The sequence below is a fragment of the Clinocottus analis genome, unplaced genomic scaffold (genome assembly GCF_023055335.1).
Source record: "Clinocottus analis isolate CAN_PGR_092001 unplaced genomic scaffold, fCliAna1.0.p SCAF_9, whole genome shotgun sequence".
Taxonomy (NCBI): domain Eukaryota; kingdom Metazoa; phylum Chordata; class Actinopteri; order Perciformes; family Cottidae; genus Clinocottus; species Clinocottus analis.
In genome coordinates this window covers 5624837-5642638 of record NW_027176251.1, presented here as the reverse complement: position 1 = coordinate 5642638, position 17802 = coordinate 5624837, and the positions used below count along the sequence as shown (strand labels likewise).

General features: G+C 42.5%; 3 protein-coding genes across 7 annotated transcripts; 2 read left to right on the top strand and 1 right to left on the bottom strand.

The window, feature by feature from the left end:
- Nucleotides 1-654: 654 nt before the first annotated feature.
- rbm12ba (RNA binding motif protein 12Ba) lies at nucleotides 655-2988 on the top strand. 2 transcript variants are annotated; one of them, XM_068569604.1, is made up of 2 exons: nucleotides 655-749; nucleotides 1003-2988. In XM_068569604.1, the coding sequence occupies exon 2, from the start codon at nucleotides 1029-1031 to the stop codon at nucleotides 2706-2708; it is 1680 nt and encodes a 559-aa protein (XP_068425705.1). In that variant the 5' UTR covers nucleotides 655-749; nucleotides 1003-1028; the 3' UTR covers nucleotides 2709-2988. The 2 variants fall into 2 exon arrangements, with proteins under 2 accessions (XP_068425705.1, XP_068425706.1); XM_068569605.1 differs by lacking the exon at nucleotides 655-749 and adding an exon at nucleotides 772-841.
- Nucleotides 2989-3068: 80 nt separating this feature from the next.
- On the bottom strand, nucleotides 3069-8723 carry si:ch211-197h24.6 (uncharacterized). Of its 2 annotated transcripts, XM_068569606.1 has the most exons (12): nucleotides 8642-8723; nucleotides 8262-8354; nucleotides 6810-6840; nucleotides 5762-5839; nucleotides 5525-5664; nucleotides 5307-5432; nucleotides 4793-4838; nucleotides 4634-4696; nucleotides 4158-4537; nucleotides 3968-4072; nucleotides 3654-3756; nucleotides 3069-3485 (listed from the first exon to the last, which is right to left on the bottom strand). In XM_068569606.1, exons 2-12 carry the CDS (start codon nucleotides 8334-8336, stop codon nucleotides 3442-3444), a joined length of 1191 nt encoding a protein of 396 aa, XP_068425707.1. In that variant the 5' UTR covers nucleotides 8337-8354; nucleotides 8642-8723; the 3' UTR covers nucleotides 3069-3441. The 2 variants fall into 2 exon arrangements, with proteins under 2 accessions (XP_068425707.1, XP_068425708.1); XM_068569607.1 differs by lacking the exon at nucleotides 6810-6840 and having other exon boundaries at nucleotides 8642-8693.
- A 233-nt stretch (nucleotides 8724-8956) lies between these two features.
- Nucleotides 8957-17710, top strand: tex10 (testis expressed 10). 3 transcript variants are annotated; one of them, XM_068569359.1, is made up of 16 exons: nucleotides 8957-9009; nucleotides 9589-9783; nucleotides 9884-10071; nucleotides 10182-10508; nucleotides 10599-10811; nucleotides 10940-11192; nucleotides 11276-11388; nucleotides 11532-11779; nucleotides 12028-12163; nucleotides 12527-12696; nucleotides 13723-13900; nucleotides 14666-14882; nucleotides 16413-16493; nucleotides 16622-16806; nucleotides 16958-17168; nucleotides 17268-17710. In XM_068569359.1, exons 2-16 carry the CDS (start codon nucleotides 9610-9612, stop codon nucleotides 17388-17390), a joined length of 2817 nt encoding a protein of 938 aa, XP_068425460.1. In that variant the 5' UTR covers nucleotides 8957-9009; nucleotides 9589-9609; the 3' UTR covers nucleotides 17391-17710. The 3 variants fall into 3 exon arrangements, with proteins under 3 accessions (XP_068425460.1, XP_068425461.1, XP_068425459.1); XM_068569360.1 differs by lacking the exon at nucleotides 8957-9009 and adding an exon at nucleotides 9063-9276; XM_068569358.1 differs by lacking the exon at nucleotides 8957-9009 and adding an exon at nucleotides 9063-9337.
- The last annotated feature ends 92 nt before the right edge of the window (nucleotides 17711-17802 follow it).

Here is a 17802-nt window from a genome sequence, read left to right as displayed (position 1 = left end):
AATAAAGGTTAATGATTACTGAATATTTTTGTTCTGGGTAAGGCAGTGAGTCGTAAGGGACTTTTGGCAGGAAACCAAAGCCTTGCCGCTAAGACACTTCACTTCCTTTACAGAGGTTGTACGTTTGCTTCAGGGAGAGTAGACCACGTAAGTAAAGAGACCAATTCATTAATTACTATTGTATATGTTTGAGTTAAATGATCTAAAAAGGAATAAAGTCGATGAGATTATGAGAAACATTACAATGCTGGTTGATCTTTGTGTGTGTGGAAGAAAGAGGCTGTGCAGAGAATAATAACCAATTGGCTTGAGTGTTGCCATATAATATGCTCTCTAAGTGCCAGTTGTTGACTAAATATACTTTACTCTTGATAGTGAAATGTTCTGGACCCTGTCCTTTTTTATTTATTTCTATTTGGAGATTCATTTGTGGAGGGGAAATGTATTTTAAATATATAATGGCGGTCACAAACTAGAGACATTAGTTTATGAGTGTAGTGCTGATTACAAGCAGGGATCCTTGTCAAATGCTGTTTAATTTCTAATTTAGGCAGAAACAAAACTGACTTTGCAGTATCGTCCTGACTGTAGCTCGCAGTCCCACTCCAGTCTCGTAGGCGGCGCTAACGTGCGTCAAACACATTGCCAAGAACGTAAAGAGACGGGAGAGGAACACGGTGGCAAACCGAGGGAAAGCATAAAGTACGGATAACAGCGCTCATTGCGCAGTTTGGACAAAGAAGTGAGAGGTGAGGAAACCGGCAAACTTCTCTTTCCGCATGTAACAATGGCTAACTTGAGACATGACATAGCGCTCGCAAACACTTTGTACATGTCTGTGGTGAGTATGTGAGCACGTGCCACAGAGGGGAAACTTGTTTTCAACGTGTTGCTCGCGCGCTTAAAGTGCACGTGTGTATTTTCGTGCTGCGTCTCTTGGAAAAACCGCAACATTCATCATGTCACTGTTCCAATTTTCACCATTGTTGTCTTACTTTTCAGACACCAAGTGGCCTGTTGCAGGAAAAATGACGATAATCCTGCGATTGCAAGGCCTGGATGTGAAGGCAGGTACTAAAGATATACGGACATTCTTTGAAGGCCTTCACATACCTGATGGTGGTGTGTACATAGTTGGAGGACGTCTCAGAGAGGCTTTTATTGCATTCACCACTGAGAGAAATGCCCAGCTTGCCATGCGGTACACTGATCGTTTCCTCAAAGGGTCTAAGGTGATTCTACAAATAAGCAGCATGGCAGAGTTGGAGCAAAAACTAAAGTCGTCGTTAAAGAGGAAGAAACCCTCCCCCATCCAACCCATTGTGAAGAGACCTCGGTCAACTACAGATGTGAATGTGCTACCTTTGAACGCACATCCTCTTAATCCAAATACTGCAAATCTGCCTCCTACTCCTGAAATTGAGAATCTACCAGCCTTAAATGGAAACTCACTTGATTCCAATACTGCATTTCTTCTGGGGATTTGTACTGTCCTTCAAGGTCTCCAATCATCCCTTCAAAGTGAAAACAGTGTTGCAGTGCCAAGAGTTGATTTTCTCAAGGCCGACGGCACGGATGTGTGTGAAGAGTTAAAGACACAAAAGCAAACGCTGGACTCGAGGCCAGGGTACGTCAGGCTCTTTGGTTTGCCAGCCTCCACTACAAAAGCGGACATCTGCCATTTTTTTAAAGGGCTGACAGTACAGGAGGTCATAGTGAATGTTGAGTTGGGACGTAGCCACATCTGCCTTGTGAAGTTTGCAAACCAGCAGGACGAATGTGATGCCCTTCTCTTCAACCAACAGTCACTGGGCACCATCTGTGTCGAGGTACGTGGAGCTACTGAGAAGATGTGGACCAGTGCGCTGAAAGAATGTGAAACCGCGAGTGAAATCAGGGAGCTTGTGACACCCAACAAAAGCCCTCTCGAGGGAACCGTATACCTCGCAGAAAAAAACACTTCTGCACCGCAGCACAAGAAGAGAGCTGTCAATCAGTTGCCATCTGAATCACCAAAAAAGACAAACCGTCTTCCAACTATTGAGTACATTGTCATGGTCACTAATATACCCAAAAATATGACCAAGACGGAAATAAAAGAATTGTTTGGATGTCCAAATATTGCACACCACAAAGTACAACATCTGCTTGACAAGGATGGCATCAGAACAGCCACCGCTTTTCTTATTTTTAACCGCACTGAGGATTATGAGTATGCAATGCATCTCACTGGCTGTCATGTGGGCTCGGATGCCATTAAGGTCTCATCAATTACAAAACGAATAATGTGGGACATGATGGCCAAAAATCACAGAAGTCTTAAGCAACATCCGATGAACCGCATGAAGAAACCAAATCGAAAGAGTAAATCTGATCCATTTGAGGCACCAGAAGAAACGCCAATCAGAAACCCGGACCCAGCAGCTAAGACGTGCCTGTTTGTCAGAAACATGCCTGCAGATGTGCAGAAAGGCCATATACAAAGCCTTTTTAGGAAATACAAAGTGGCTGAGGATAATATCATCTCACTGCATGACGGTCATGGCAAAGGTATTGGTGAGGCTGTGGTTCAGTTTAAATCTCCAAAACTGGCTGCACTGGCTCAAAGGCATCATGGTGAGGACTTCCTAGGGGCAAAAGTGCTTCTCACCCTCATAAATGTGACTCAGATGGAGGACATCTTGGCAAGGACTGTTTCAGGAAATTGAACATTTTTGCTCAAAGGCGGACACTGGCCGAAGTTTGATTCCGATTTTATTTCCATCAAGTTTACCTATCCACCAACTGAGTTGACAATCTGTTTGAATATTTCCATTAATTGAAAATAAATGTTTTATAGCACATTTAACTGCTAAGTGATATGCTTCTATACGGCTATATATCAGCAACAATGGAGCAGGATCCATTTCGAAACTGCTGATTTTATGCTGAGTAAATCTATCGTACCAGGATAGCATCATTTTAACAATAAAGTCGATAGCAATTATAGACCTGCTTTATGTAATCCTGGGATGAAGTTGTTTGTGTCCATTGAAACTTGCTCACCAATTAGATTATGGGTCCAACACTTCTGGGACTACATTCAGAATTTATTGGGAAACACATTACATACGTTATAACTGAAGACTGTTTAAGGAAGGTTGAATGAATAGATTTCAAAACACAATTTCTCCATTTCATTTAATACAACGGGGCATTGGGAAATGAACAATGCTCATACATGGAGTTTATTTAAAGTTGCTGAAAACATACACACAATGATGTGTAAAACTTTCAAAGAAATACATCTAACAAAGTTAACATTAAAAAAAAAGGAAAACTAAGAAAAAGAAGAGGCCTAAATACATAAACATTTCAACAAAATGAAAGTTTGACTCCTGCACAGGCATGTTTGAGGCAGACCGAGGGATGAGAAGATTGAGGTATCGCATCCTGGGATTGTCATTTGTAATACCTGGAAGGACCATCAGAGTACCTGGGTGGACCTGCAGAGAGACAACATGCCAAAAACAATCAAAAGACAGAACATAGAACAATACTTTGTCTTGTGTTATTTTAAATATGAGCAACTGTGATACGAGTCAACATATGCCAATACACAACCACTGCATTAAAAAGGTAAATAAAAGATTGATGGAAGACCGTTTACACACCCAGGAGACTATTCGAAGAGAATCGGTCATTACTGCTTAACACTCTGGGGGTTGTAGAGGAGAAGCCTGTGGAGTTCATTGATGAGCTGTTCAGACTAGGACCCTGAGGAGGAAGTGAAGACGGAACATTTAGGTGGACGCAATGCACATGTTGACAAATACACCGTTACTTGTTTCAACTAATGAGGGTTGAACTGTGAAATCTGAACACGTGCAAATCTGGGTTTCTGAGCTAGATCAAATTCAAAGGATTTATCTTTTAACATTTGGTTTTACATATGAGAAAAGGACTTTGAGTAAAACAAACTCCATACCCTTGATACACTCCTCAGTCTGTACTCCATCAGCACATCTGTCAGTTTCTGTGTCACCTTCAGCACCAGCTGTGCGTCATTCTCATTCTCTATCTGGAAGGTATCCTAAAAATAAATTTTGAAAAGTTACTGTATGTAACACCGACACATTAGTTGAGTTCTGGAGGAACCTGAGAAAGGAGACACGTACCAGGTAGGAGAGAAGTGTATTAGAGCGGCTGCTACTTTCTGGAGCTGCTCCCATCAAGCCTGGCCTCTCCAGTGGCTTGTCCAATAAGCTAGTCCGGTACTCTGTGTGCATCCTGCCTGGGTTGTCCTCGAGATGTCCACTCCTTCCATAGCTATCTCTTCCACCCCCTGGTCCAAAGCCTTCTCCATGCCCAGGTGGGTGATGACCCATACCATCTGGGAAAGGTCTTCGATCCATACCAGAGCCAAGAGAATCTTGCCTGGTCGGGTAATCAAAGCTACCGAAGTCAGGCTCCCCGTAGTCTCCCTCTGGATAGTCAGAGAGAAAACCACCCGGAGGAGCAAACTCCCCTGGAAACCTTGGGTCGGAGAACCTGGGACCTGAGCCATTTAAATACATTCAATACAGTTATTCAATAGAAAACAGGCATACATACACAGCATTACATCGATAATGCACCAATGATAATGACTCACCAAACGGTGGTGGTCCCTTTGGTCCCATCCCTGTTGGAGGTATAAATTTAGGGATAGCAGTACCTGTGAGCGAGGGAAAGGACATGACACGTTCACAACTTAGGTTACCGTTTAACGGGAAATCCTTTCTTACTAAACTATTTCATAGCAGAAACTTACGAAGTCCTTTGAAAGCAAGTACTTCACAGGGCTCCTTCAGAATCACCTGAAAGTCACAACAGGAATAGACGAATGTAAAAAAGTGCTCTAGATTACTGGACAAATAGAGTTCAGATAGACAGAAATTGCAGTACAAGCCACTTTATCAAACATGTGAAGGCTCACCAAGAACAAGAAAAGTATCTTGCTTCACTAATGCTGCACTGCAAGGACACAAACATACTTCTTATAATGAAAATAGAGCAGAATTCTACAGTTCCTTGCAATTGTTTAAATGGAAGGTGAACTGTATTAATGAATGTTGTGATCACTTTAGCGTTTTGATATCCTGCCACACAGTATCATCAACTACTTTAGCGTCTTGGTTCTTAATACGTTTTCAAGATCATGGATGTTTCACTTTTTTATTTTCTCTTCTCACCAGTACTTTGACACTATTTTCCAAAATGTTTGCCCAGGAGGATAAAACAAGATTTTTTCTCCATTGCAGAAGTGATGCGTGTCCAACACTCACCTTGAGTTGCCCCCTTCCCTCTGTTTTCTCCACCGCAGCTGAAATTTCTTTAATTGCCTTCCTTACAACGGGGTCTTTGATGGCCTCTTCCTCCTCATGTACCACCTTGTCAGGATGGACCTTTTTCTGTGTACAATGCGGAGAAACATTGAAATAGTAAAAGTCATTTTTGAACATCAAGCTTTTGAGGCAGATTAAAAAAACCAGGCAACACTCACCAAGTATCTGAAACTGTGTTTCCAGCCTTTTACGTGGGCAAGCATATCATGCTGCAAGCGGGAGACGGCACAGAGCTTGCACTGGTAGTGTGGTGGAACAGATTTACTGGGGCTGCGGAACTCCCACACATACTGAAGACCTGCAGACATGTGATGGTCATTGATTTTAGGAATTCCATACAGAAAGAGAAGGAGGTAAAGTAGAATGATGTGAGAGGAAATAAGCCTTCTGCTTACCAATGACGCACTCAGTGACTCCATTCAACAGTTTGCTGAGAGAAGGCATCGTCTGGATAGATGCCCCTTTGGAGAATACTAGAATAAACAACAGTGATCAACACAAAGGCAATGCTTTATAATGACCCACAACTGATAAACAAGTGAGAGAAACCTGTGATGGTAATAATCATAGTTGAAAAGACACCAAAGTTAACAAATTGTGTTGTGTTCTTTCACCACCTGCAGTTTCTGGTGATGACCAATACATTTTATTCTGTCTAGATGAACTGAACAACCGTTAGAAACCCAAACTCATGTGTGCTTCTCAAGCCTGGGGGAAGAACGGGAACATCAGTTCTTGGCTAACCCCCATGTAGGTCCGGACTGAGCTGCAGGATACCAGCTCCTATGATGCATTGCATCTCACGGTGTCCAAGCACAGAAAAATCACCTGTGTGTCGTGCTAATGAAGCCGTCCAAGTACGAACACACCATAAAATCCTGCATAATCTGAAAGAAGTAATGTTACTCGGACTAAGAAATAATGTATTACAACAATTTATCACTGAAGCCAGTATAGCACAGGCATCTGAATCTGCATTCAGCAGTGTTCAAATATTTAATGGGGGAAAAAAAAACATCCCAGCACAAAAGTGCATTACATCAGCAACCAAAATACGCACCGCTGCTTGAAGGCCATATGTTGGTGGCCAGATGGACTAGTGGCGCATGTGGTGCTGGTCTTTAAGTAGCAACATCTTAGGAGTATAGGTAGACATTTCTAAGATTGTTCAGTATATTTCTTTTGATTAATTTAAGTGTTGAAAATAATCTGAAATAGGAAAATTGTGGCAAGATATTGGAAATTGTTTTAAAGACTATTTCTGCAGTGGTGGTTTCCACAGACAAGAACTCTGGATAGCACCACAACAGCCCCCGCTTCTGAGAGTTTGAATCTGAAAGAGTGGTGAACATGTCACCATCACCCAGGACATGAAGCAAGGAAATCAAGATTTCAAGCTTCGACTCTCAGCTCTGGCAGTGGCACCATGTATAAAGAACTTACCTATATCAGCAGAATGCTGCAGCTGCTTTCTCTGTCAATGGAGGGAATAAACCCACATGAAGGAGAGAGACACATACAGGCATTAGTGACAGGGTGACACTTAGCAGAGGACTGAACTCCTCGTCCAAGTCCGCCACACTATGTATGCCATAGCGTCAATATTTTCCTTATTCTCTATGACCTCTGCATCAAGCAGTGGCAGTCAAAGAGACAAGTATGTAAATGGCATTTAAATCAAGTAGTCTGGAGATCAGTCTAAATTCTCATTAAATGAGAATGTAAAACAGCAACATTTAAATTACTTGTTAAAAAAAGGGAGGAAATTGAAAGCTTTGATACTCTGAATGAAGGGTACATGTTTTATACTCAAACGGGTTGGCCATATTAACAAACAATTTCCCAGGAGAATGCAATTTAGATATCGCAGCAAGACTTTGTTTTTCTTACACTGTGTGTTATGGCCTTACACAAAGTGTGGTGTGTCTGGGAGCCCCTAAATCGAAGTTTGACTTACTAATATAGAAAACACACAGGATCTGAAACCAACTAAAGATTGATCTCCTTCTTAGAAGGACCCAGGGAAAGGTGAAGTAGTTCCTATTTTGTGGCCTGGATTTGGGTTTATCGCTTGCTTATCATCATGGCAGTCACCAATCTGAGACAACATGTATTTCACAAGGAAATATCAAAATGCTGCATGTGGCTCATAAAAGCAAAATATCTGTAATGCACGCGTTAAATGTAATTAATTAACTTTGAAAACAACCCCCCCCCTCCCTGCCCCCCTCTCAAAAAGAATTACATGTTTAACAGTGGGAATTCTTGCATGGAAATCTGCAGATCTGCAAATCTTGATCTACAAATCTTGCTGCTTTGCAGCGGATTTAAATTGCATCTGCTACTTCTACGGTCTTTATTGTTGTTGTGGACGTGATGGCACTCAGGTATAAAAACTGAGTAACCATTAGGTATTGGTTCAGAGAACCCAGGTCACAGTCCACATACAACTAAATGTGAAATCTGAGAAAAAAAAAGGTGTAAACTTGAATCAGTTTCAGAACACTGAAGAAATGTTTGCATGGTGAAGCCAACGAAGTGGACTTTGCAAAACGGGTGCTAAGAAACTCTTTTAAACCACAGCAGTGAGAACACTGGCCACAGATGTGAAGCCCAGACCACTGTGTGGGGTTTTCATACACCACAGTGCAAAAAACAATCGATCCTGGGAGCACAATGGCTGGCACCAAGTCCAAGTGCCAAAGGACTGCTACCGCCTGACTCTCCATCAGGCATCCCAACAGCCAGATAGTGTACAATATCACCATTAAGAAGAAAACAATATTCAAAAGGAAACCCTGTTTCCTTCATGAGCGGTCAGCATGACACATGTGAGGTACGAGTGTATTTGTTTGTGCCGTTATTAGTTGCGTACATCGGTATTGTAATACTTACCCTGCCATTTCTCTTCTGGTTTGACTGCGGCACATTTATAGGTGCAGGCTGGTTGACTAACGCTTGATCCTCCATTTCCTCAGTTGCACTCCTCTGTGGGACAAAGAAGGCGAATCAAAAACATTCACATATACTCAATAAGTTCCCCTTCGACGTAGAGACACGCTCTAAATGGGCGTTTTTAGGTTATACTTTATGTTATGTTATCCTCGTTGGTATGGTTTCGTTTCATCTCAGGCCCAGCCGAGCCTTCATTTAGCCGCTTCTTGACAACATTACGATGGTTCTGAACAGTATCAAGGCAAATCCAAACGCCAAAGAACGTAAATATCACCACTCGTGAAACAGCAAAACACTAAACTAACTACTACCAAACTTACCCCAGATATTTAATGCAAAATACGAGTTCCCCGAAGCAAACGACCGGCCGAGCAAGAACAGCGCTGTAATGTAAAAAAAAAAGAGAAAAAAAATCTGAGGACCAAAGCTGCTTCGCAGCTAATAGGTAGCTGGGCTTCTTGCCAGTCTAAAAAAGACACAATTTAACTATTTTACCTTTTCATTTCAAAAGAACATCAGAATTGAATTAGGTTATAGGTCATCGAACATTTTTGGACATTGCCATATTATTTATAATCAGATTATTTATTGTGTTTATTATAATATTTGTAAGGCACTCGGTAGGCAGTGCGTTCGTTTTGTATACCGGGGCTTACCGTTACACCTCGCTGGAACTAAACAGAACCAGGTATTGAACACGTTTGTATTTTGCAGGCCACTTATGGGGGACAACTTTTATATTTAATGCATTCTAATGACAAGTATATTCATCAAATATCGGTGAGGCATTTTAGAAACGTCCGTGAGGTCCTGGTCTCGCTCACACGTTTTGTATAGTCAGCTCCGCAGACGCTGATTGAGTAAGAGGACCCGAGGCTCAACACGAGATTGGAAACAGAACATTTTCTTTTCATATGTATTGACAATTGCTAATCTTTACCTACTCACATGCCGAGTAAGTGTTTGATGCCGTGTAAACTTATTACGGGAGTAGCCAAGGATTTTTTTTTTAATTGGTAAGTTAAATAAATAACGCTAACTCATGTATGATGCTGAACAGTTAGCTACAAGCTAGCTAACGTAAGCTAGTTAACGTTGACACAGCCGCCACCTTTTACGTTTTAAACGCTCCCATAGTCTGGGAAACATCAGCAGTTTGTACAGACTGCAACAAAATGCGTTTTGAATATTCCAGCTGTCCGGACCAAACATGTCCACTCAATGCAGTCACTCAGTTCCCTCATCTCGTCTGCATATCTGGTTACAGACAGCAGTCTAGACTGCTAAGATGAAGAAGAAGAGACAGGATGACTTCCAGAAGGTCAAGTTAAAGGTGGGAAAGAAGAAGCCCAAAGCTCAAAATGCCACCAACACCAACTTCCGCTCAAGGGGGATTAATCTAACCGAGCAGCTGAAGAGGGACTCAAGTGGCCCTACAACGCAAAGACATCTTGGTATCAATGTAAGATTTACCTGCCAGCAAACACATTATTTCAATACATTCACTTTTAGACTACCATAAATTAGTTTTGCTTTGTCTCCCTTTCCTTATGCTGCACCAGGACCTCCTGACTCAGCTCCACCATTTCAGAGCCAATGTGAAACATGGTGCCTTGTTGGGTTTGAGAGAGTTGCTGTCCTATAATCCTTCCCTGTTAGATCAGCAGCTGCCTCGCCTGATTTCTGAAGTGGCGGCTGTTTTCACAGACAAGGATGGCAACGTTCGTGTGGCAGCTATTCGTGTGCTCAGGTTAGCCAATCAGCAGTTGTTCAGGAATACAACAATACAGTACAAAACACTTGGCTTTGATTTAAAACAAAAATGTCAACAACATGGGCTAAACTGTCAAATTGTTTCAGGTTCATTGCACAGTCTGTGACTGCAGAACGAGTGGCTCCATTTTATCCAGTCCTCAGTGCCCACCTAACTTGTGCCATGAGCCACATCGAGACAAGCATCCAGGAGGACTCCATTAAGATCCTGGATGTGTTGTTGGAGCACTACCCTGCTCTACTAGCAGCACGGCCTGCCGTACTCCTCACTCACTTCCTGGAGTTGATCTCCCACAGACAAAGCAGTGGAAAAGCTAAAAACGGCCAGGATCCTATGGGACGGACCTGGGCACTGTCCATCAACCTTAACAGGACTGTAACTAATCAGCAGTGGCGGCTATCTGTGCTTGTCAGGTATGGAGGCTGTATGCACACAGGTTCTAAAGAATTTAGTTTCTCAAATTCTAGCTGATAATGCTTTGGTTCGTGTTGTTTGTATCGCAGGCTTGGACGCTTTCTGCAGGCAGTAGTTGATGAAAGACCAGTGGAAGAATGTGATGTTTTTAGTTCAAATGAAGGCGCATTTGGATCCAGTAGAGAGGGCAGCGCGACACCTCTGTATCTCACCTGGGAAGACCTCACCTACACCAAGGTTGGAGTTAAGGTGTATGAGCATTCTGGGGCCAAACCAACTCCTCAGTCCACCTTTAGACTCAGGTACAATAACACAAACTCCTGTTACCATCAAGGAAAAGTAAACCAAGACATGATTTTATTAACTTTGTTTCAGTTGATTTTAAAGAATTAGATTTAATCTTATTCTTTATTTTATTCTCTCTTGGTAGAGCGGAGGTGAACCCTGGACACACAATGGGTGAGGATCTGGACTCAGCTGAGTCTGTTCAGAGTTTTGCAGCCACACTAGTGCCTCTTCTGCTTGAAGTGTGGGTAGAAGCCAGTACCAGCGACTGCCCCGGGAACACCACTGAGGGCGCCCACCTGCTCACCCCAGATGCCATGTCAGTAATGTTCCATGTGTTGTCTATTCTGCAACTGCTAAGAAAACTGGCACCACAGAGGGAGCATCAGGATGCACTGGTGAGAAGAGGAGAGGCCAAGCATCACACAGTAGTTTTTTGTACAAGAAAATATTTTTCTAATAATGCCTTATTTTTGAGTAGGATGAATGGTTCTACAAAGAATACTTGAGAGATTTTAAGCAGCACTTCATGAAAAACTTTCCCTATGGCTCTCGAGACACACCAACACATAGAAAGAAGGTTGATCTCAAAAGGTTAGTAATTTCAGTGTAAAAAATTCTTTCTTTCCCCTCCTAATATTTTGAATTATCACTGTACCCATGATCTGTAATTATGATGCATGCTATGCAGAGTTTTACTTGCTCAAACTACTGTAATCCCTTGGTCCTTCTTTTAGGAGTAAGCAGATTGCAGCTGTCCCTGTACTGACAGTGGAGCCTCTGGCTCTAAACATCACCCTATGCCAAGTTATGGTGTGCCTCAGCCAGACTCAAGGCCTCGGCCAAGAGACGGATGGAGAATGGCTGACACCTCTACGGACGTTTGTCCGAGACACACTGAGCAGCGGAGTGAAACTGAGCTACAAGCAGCTCCACATGCTACTGGGTACTGTGTGGAAGATGGTGTTCACACAGAGAAGCAAAAGTAAGCATACAGCTTCTTTGTGAAAGTGTGTCTGATATTTTGTAAATGCAAAAGTATGACTTCGATAACATCAGAAGTTTATTAATTAGGCAAAGTTGACCACAGAACACACCTACAGATACATGTTTATTTCAGTTATTTAGGACAAGAATATGGGTTGGTATCCAGATACTAGTTGGTGTACTGGAAGATATTTTTTTAATGTCATTTTAACAGTATTATCCGTATGTATGTTTGAATTTGTGTAGCAGTGACAGATGATCTGTTGGCAGCGGTCTATATCTACTATAAGCAGAAGTCCCTGGCTCTACAGACACGATCTCTGCTGCTGTCTTTTTACAGCAAGCTCTACCTGCAAGAACAAGGACATGCACACATACCAAGGTAACCTTATTTATTGTTTTTCAACCTGTGAGATCACGGCAATAGCTCCATATTGTAGAGTAGCTGTTTTTGAATCTTAGATTTTTATTAATTAAAACTCAACTTGCAGATGAAAACACTATCATTGCACAATGTCATGATGGTCTTCCACAGCCAGACAACATCTCACAACCTCAGCTTTTATGTGTTATAAGCACAGTGACTTTTTTTGGGCGCAATTTTTTTCATCCAATCAAATACATGAAGGGTTAATGAGCATCATGTGTTTTATAGTCTACATGAAATTAGAGTGCCTTTTTATATCCAGACACATCATTCCTAACCATCTCTTGTATGTTATCCCCCCCCTCCGTCTCTCTGAAGGAGTAAGGTGCTGTGTCGTTGGTTGGAAACTCTTCCTATGCAGTTGTCCCTGCTGGGTCAGCGTAACCCAACTCTCTCTGCACGACTCATCCTGTCAATCCAGACTGCTGCCTCTCGAAGACACAAAGACCTGCTCAACAGTCTGCAAACACACGCCTGCACCCTCTACGGTACACACACTCAATTAGAGGGACACACAAAGGGAGAACGATCATAGAGGTTTTGTGATATCAATTATAATTAATATAATCAAATTAGATATAATCGTCAGATTTATATCACAGCCATGTCGGAAGAGCTGACATCACCAACTTGCATAGGACAGAAAACTTTTATTGCGTAGATGTTTGTGATTTGAAACTTGTTGCACCTCTGGATACACCCCAGTCAGCAATTACCATCAGCTGTTTTCCGTCAACTAATGTGGCAGCACATATCAGGGTACGGACAGAAGTTCATGCTTTGACTCATTCTAACCCAAAGATAGTCGCTGTATTCTTGGGGAATTCTCTATCTGGGTTGTTAAATACAATTCCAGCTCAGTAATAGCTGCAGATTTAGAAGTAATTAATGGATATGCAGTAATTTATTTATTTTTAATTTTCTCTACTGAATTAAAGAAAATTAAATAACCAATACTTGTGAAAAAGACACACTAATTTCCTTATACATTCAATACAATACAGAATGCAGCAACAATGATCAGATTACCAAAGAGAAAAATGTTACGTCAGCAGGATTATGAACCACATGTTACACCATGGTTTCTCTAGGAGGCGGTGTAACTCCATGTTTCTAACTCCAGACAACTTTCTCAAACTGAACTACAACCAGAGATGAAAGGTGGTAATAAGCCTGCACATGTCCACTGCTCTGAGGGTGATAGTTGGGTTGTTTTGGGACAAGAGGGGGCGGGAGGGTGTACAGAAACTGCTGCAGAGCTAGCAATTCACCATCACAAGACTCCTTTTGTCCGAGGGCTTCTGACATCAGCATGTGCGTCAGAGACGGATGTAACACCACACACACATTATCTGAGCCCTCCCTGTCGTGGCTTTGCCTGTCTGTCTCTTTTTTTCCGTCTAATTTGAACATCGGCTGCTTTTCCGGGAATGTCTTCATGTTATATCCCCAGAAGATGTAATGCATTGCTGTTTCTAAGTAATAACATATAAACTGTGTGTGGGTGTGTGAAGATCCACAGGAAGGAGTTATGGTGCTTTTACCAGTAGAGTCCCAGCAACGAATGGTGCAGCTGCTCTACTTTCTACCTAAGATGTCCCAGTCTCTTCTAGCCAATTTAAGCCACTGCTGCACTGCTGGACGAATCTCTGCCGGCCTCACCGCCTCTCTGATTCGTATCGTACACCTTCGGTGAGCTTGAAAAACTCAATACATCTATGTAGGCCACATGTTTGCAGTCAAACAGTTCAACCTGTCAGACAATGGTGTTGTACACTGGAAGCACTTCATCCTGCCACCCTCAGATGGCAGTATTGCGCTTTGACAGATTGATCTCAGACATTTCTTCTGGTTTCTGACCTGCCTGTTAACAGGTGTTGCTGTGGATGCCCCATATATTTAAAATATTCAACATACGGGTTACAATAAAAGCCATTTGTATGTTCTCTCATACCAACAGCTTACCTCTTCCTGTAACAGTGTGTATGCATCTGTGTCTGGCCTTCTGCTTGTGCCACAAATTTAGGGGAGGGAGTTCAGATGGGCTGTGTGTGTAATGGGTATGATACAAAGAGCTCTTTGGGATGTTGGAATGCAGAGTCGTCATGGAGTATCGAGGAGACGGTTCAGTCTGCATGTGCCTCCCGGGCATCACAAAACACACTTGTTATTCACTCGCATTTCCTACTGTTACAGATCTATCCTCCCCTCGGGACAAGGAACTTTATTTCCATCATCAATTATCCTCAATATGATGCTCTCACAAAACAGAGCGTCATCAATAATCATAAGAAATGTGATAAGTAACATGTAACCAGCCAACTGTTAATTGTTTGTCAAAAAGTAACATTTTGAAAAGTTGCAGAAACTATTAACATTTTTGATACTCAGTAAGACGTGGTTTTGGGATTAATGCAGATTTTGATGCGATAATTGTTCATCGATTGTGTTCTGTAGGTCATCTTTGAGTGGCTGGTCGGTTGGGAGCCAGGAAGCGGCTGTGCAGGACGTAGACTACATCAGCTTCTTGTTTTCCACCCTGGCGGGATTCTCATCTGACAAGCTCGCCTCTCTGCAGGAGGCCGGCGACGCCCTTCCTCGCTCCCCTCTCTCTCCTCTCAGTCTCTACCCCACACCGCTGGAGCAGTTCACGCACCACTGGGATGTTGTTGAGGTGCGTTCACTGCATACTCATAATTACCTCAAACACATAACTTTTATCAAGGTCACTGCCAATCAGAACGATTTGGACACAATTTTGAAAATGAACCTCGGAGGGACCTGGAAGTGAAGGAAGAGGAAGAGGAGACATTGTTTTGAAAATGTAAAAGTGTTGATATTCTGGACACAGCTCTGGTCTTTCAGTCTCCCCTGGTCGTTCTCTGTCTCTTATAGAGCTCAGAGGGTGAAAGCTTTATCGTCGCGCTACGGCTGAGAGGGGCACCTTTATCGCGTTGCGCAGGTTGGAGATGCGTGGTTATCGGGCATAGCGGATATGCACAAATGCTAATGAGAGCCCATGGCATGATGGGAGTGTGACATTTCTGCACAGGAAATTACAGTTAACATTACTATGTCCTGGGGCAAGTGTGTGTGTATATGTGTGTGTGAGCAAGTAGGAGTGGGTGAGGAGGGGAAGGGGAGGAGGGGGGGGGGGGGCTTATAATCACTAATTCAGCTCCTCAATTAAGCCCTCAGATCCTGCCTCTCTCATCTCCCTGTCTGAGTCAATCACAAGCAAGTGACGGGAAGGAGGAGAAGGGGACACGTGGTGGTGAGGGGGGTGGCATTAAGGGACGGACTGTGTCAACTCTGGTTCGACTAATGAGACGGGATTGTTTTTAATGACGGCGAGAATGCCAACAGGTGCACTGTTCTGACACGCATTGGCTCGCAACTCACTCATGCACTTCAGCATGCAATTTGATAAAAGCTAATGAGAATTTGATTTGGATTTAAAGTTAATGAAGAAAAGCTTAGCCTTATTTTTCACTTGTAAAAAGTTTAAATTTAATTCTCAGCGAGAATTAAATTTAGAGGCTGTTTAGTGAATCTTTACTTTGGTAACGATGAAGTTAGGGCTTTGCCTCATTCAGACAGGGATGTTGAAATGTGCTTTTTCTGCTCGAATGCTCTGTCTATTTAGAGCAGTGATGTGCTTCAAGCTGTTTGAAACAGAGGTTTTCCCATAATTTTTTCTCAAATCGGTTCTCCGTAATATCATTACTGCTGTTTTATTTCACAACCGTGACATTGTTTTTCTACACGAACAGATCCTATTTTCTAACATTACACATCTGAGAATGAAAACGTAGAGGGTTTTGGTCAGTGTATTAGTCACTCTCCTGACAACGTAGAGGGTTTTGGTCAATGTATTAGTCACTCTCCTGACAAGTATCCCGAGAATTGTGACGGAAAACACAAACACGTTGGTTTTTGACATGAATTCCTAATTAATACAGAAATCGTCAATTTCAAAAGTCTATACATCACAACTTCAGTAGAAGAAAGAAAATAAGGCTTGGTGCAGTTTTTCCTCTGGGATTTTCCAGAAACACACTTTCATAGTCCACTGTATAGAGTTAAAAGCAAAACTCTGACTAGAAAACCTAGTTATCTATTACACTTGTAAGCTGTTTATCACTGAAGGAATTCTATGTAAATGGCGTGTTTAACATGAAATTATGTTTTGTTTCATTCACAGGAAGTCTGCCACAGCCTGGAAACTCTGGGTTCGAAGTCTCAGTGCTTTGACATTATACAAAATGGCATTTGCAAATACCTGGTAAGAAACCGTTTTAATTAAGCAGAAAATAACTGAGGATTTCCCAATCATGTTTGTTTGCATAGTTCTATGCTTTATTGCTGATGTCTTTATTTGTGTGTCTGTATCTGTGTGTCTGTGTGTCTTAGACCAAGTTAGCAGTGGTGCCTGACAGTATGGCGGCCGGGCTGCTCAGAGCTGTCTCCAGATTACTGGACCTGTCTGTCCTCCCTATTGAGCCCATGCTGCGCTTCTTGTCTCAGTGCTGCCTCAGCCTGCTAGCCCTGCTCATCACACTGGAGCAAGAGTTACCTGCCGAAACCAACCATAAAAGGTGTGTTGAATGAGTACAACCTCTTACTGATCTGTTATGAAAGGACCTCCTGTTGATGTGAAATCTTAATTAATAGTAGCAGTTTGCCAATATTGGGTGATGAAGCTACACACTAACTGGGATTTAAAACATTTGTGTGTCAAATTTTCAGGGAGGCGATCTGGAGTGCTTGTGTGTCAGCGTTGAGCTCTGTTCCTCGCCTGCTTCGAATGGTTCTGCAGTTAATGCGCATTGGAGATCTGAGCCAAGAGGAGCTGCCACAGCTCGGACAGATCCTGTCGATGCTGCTGCAGCACGCACCGATCCACAACCAGTTGCTGGCCAATGCCGCTCTGTTGCAGGAGATCATACAACAACTCACGGTAAACGCCGCTCGCACTTGAAACTCAGAGATTTATTAAAGGCTACAATTTCGATGGAGCACTAAAGAATGTTAACCGGTTTCTCTATCTGTGTTTCAGAGGTATACACGGGGCACGACCAGGGAGCAGTGGTTGACGGACTTGCTCTACTGTTATACGGTCACCGTGGCTCACGGCTCGTCCGCTCGCCGTGGAAACCTGGGCCCTCGAGACATGTACTGACCGCCTCACCTGCCAGACCATCAAACATCTCACAGTGACTTTGACAAACAAAACACTCACGCAGCGCAAAAGCAAAACTTTCAGACAGGAATACAGTCGAATGACATGTTTGTTTATTATGAGTGACAAGGAAATCTCAACATGCTTGTTCTAAGAGCTCCACTCTTTTGTGTTTTGAGCTTCTTTATTGTTTCATTCTTAGCCTGGTAATTGTTTGTCTTACCTTTGCATTTTTTGAGTATTGTTGGTGACTGTTGTCCAGTGCACCTAGCAACTTTTGATACAAAAAATAAAATACAAAAAGAGAAAATAAACTTCCATCCAAGTGTGCTGTGTTTTCCATTATTTATTATAATACAGTAAAAATGAAAAAAACATTCACGCACATTTCAAATTACACAAGACGAATAGA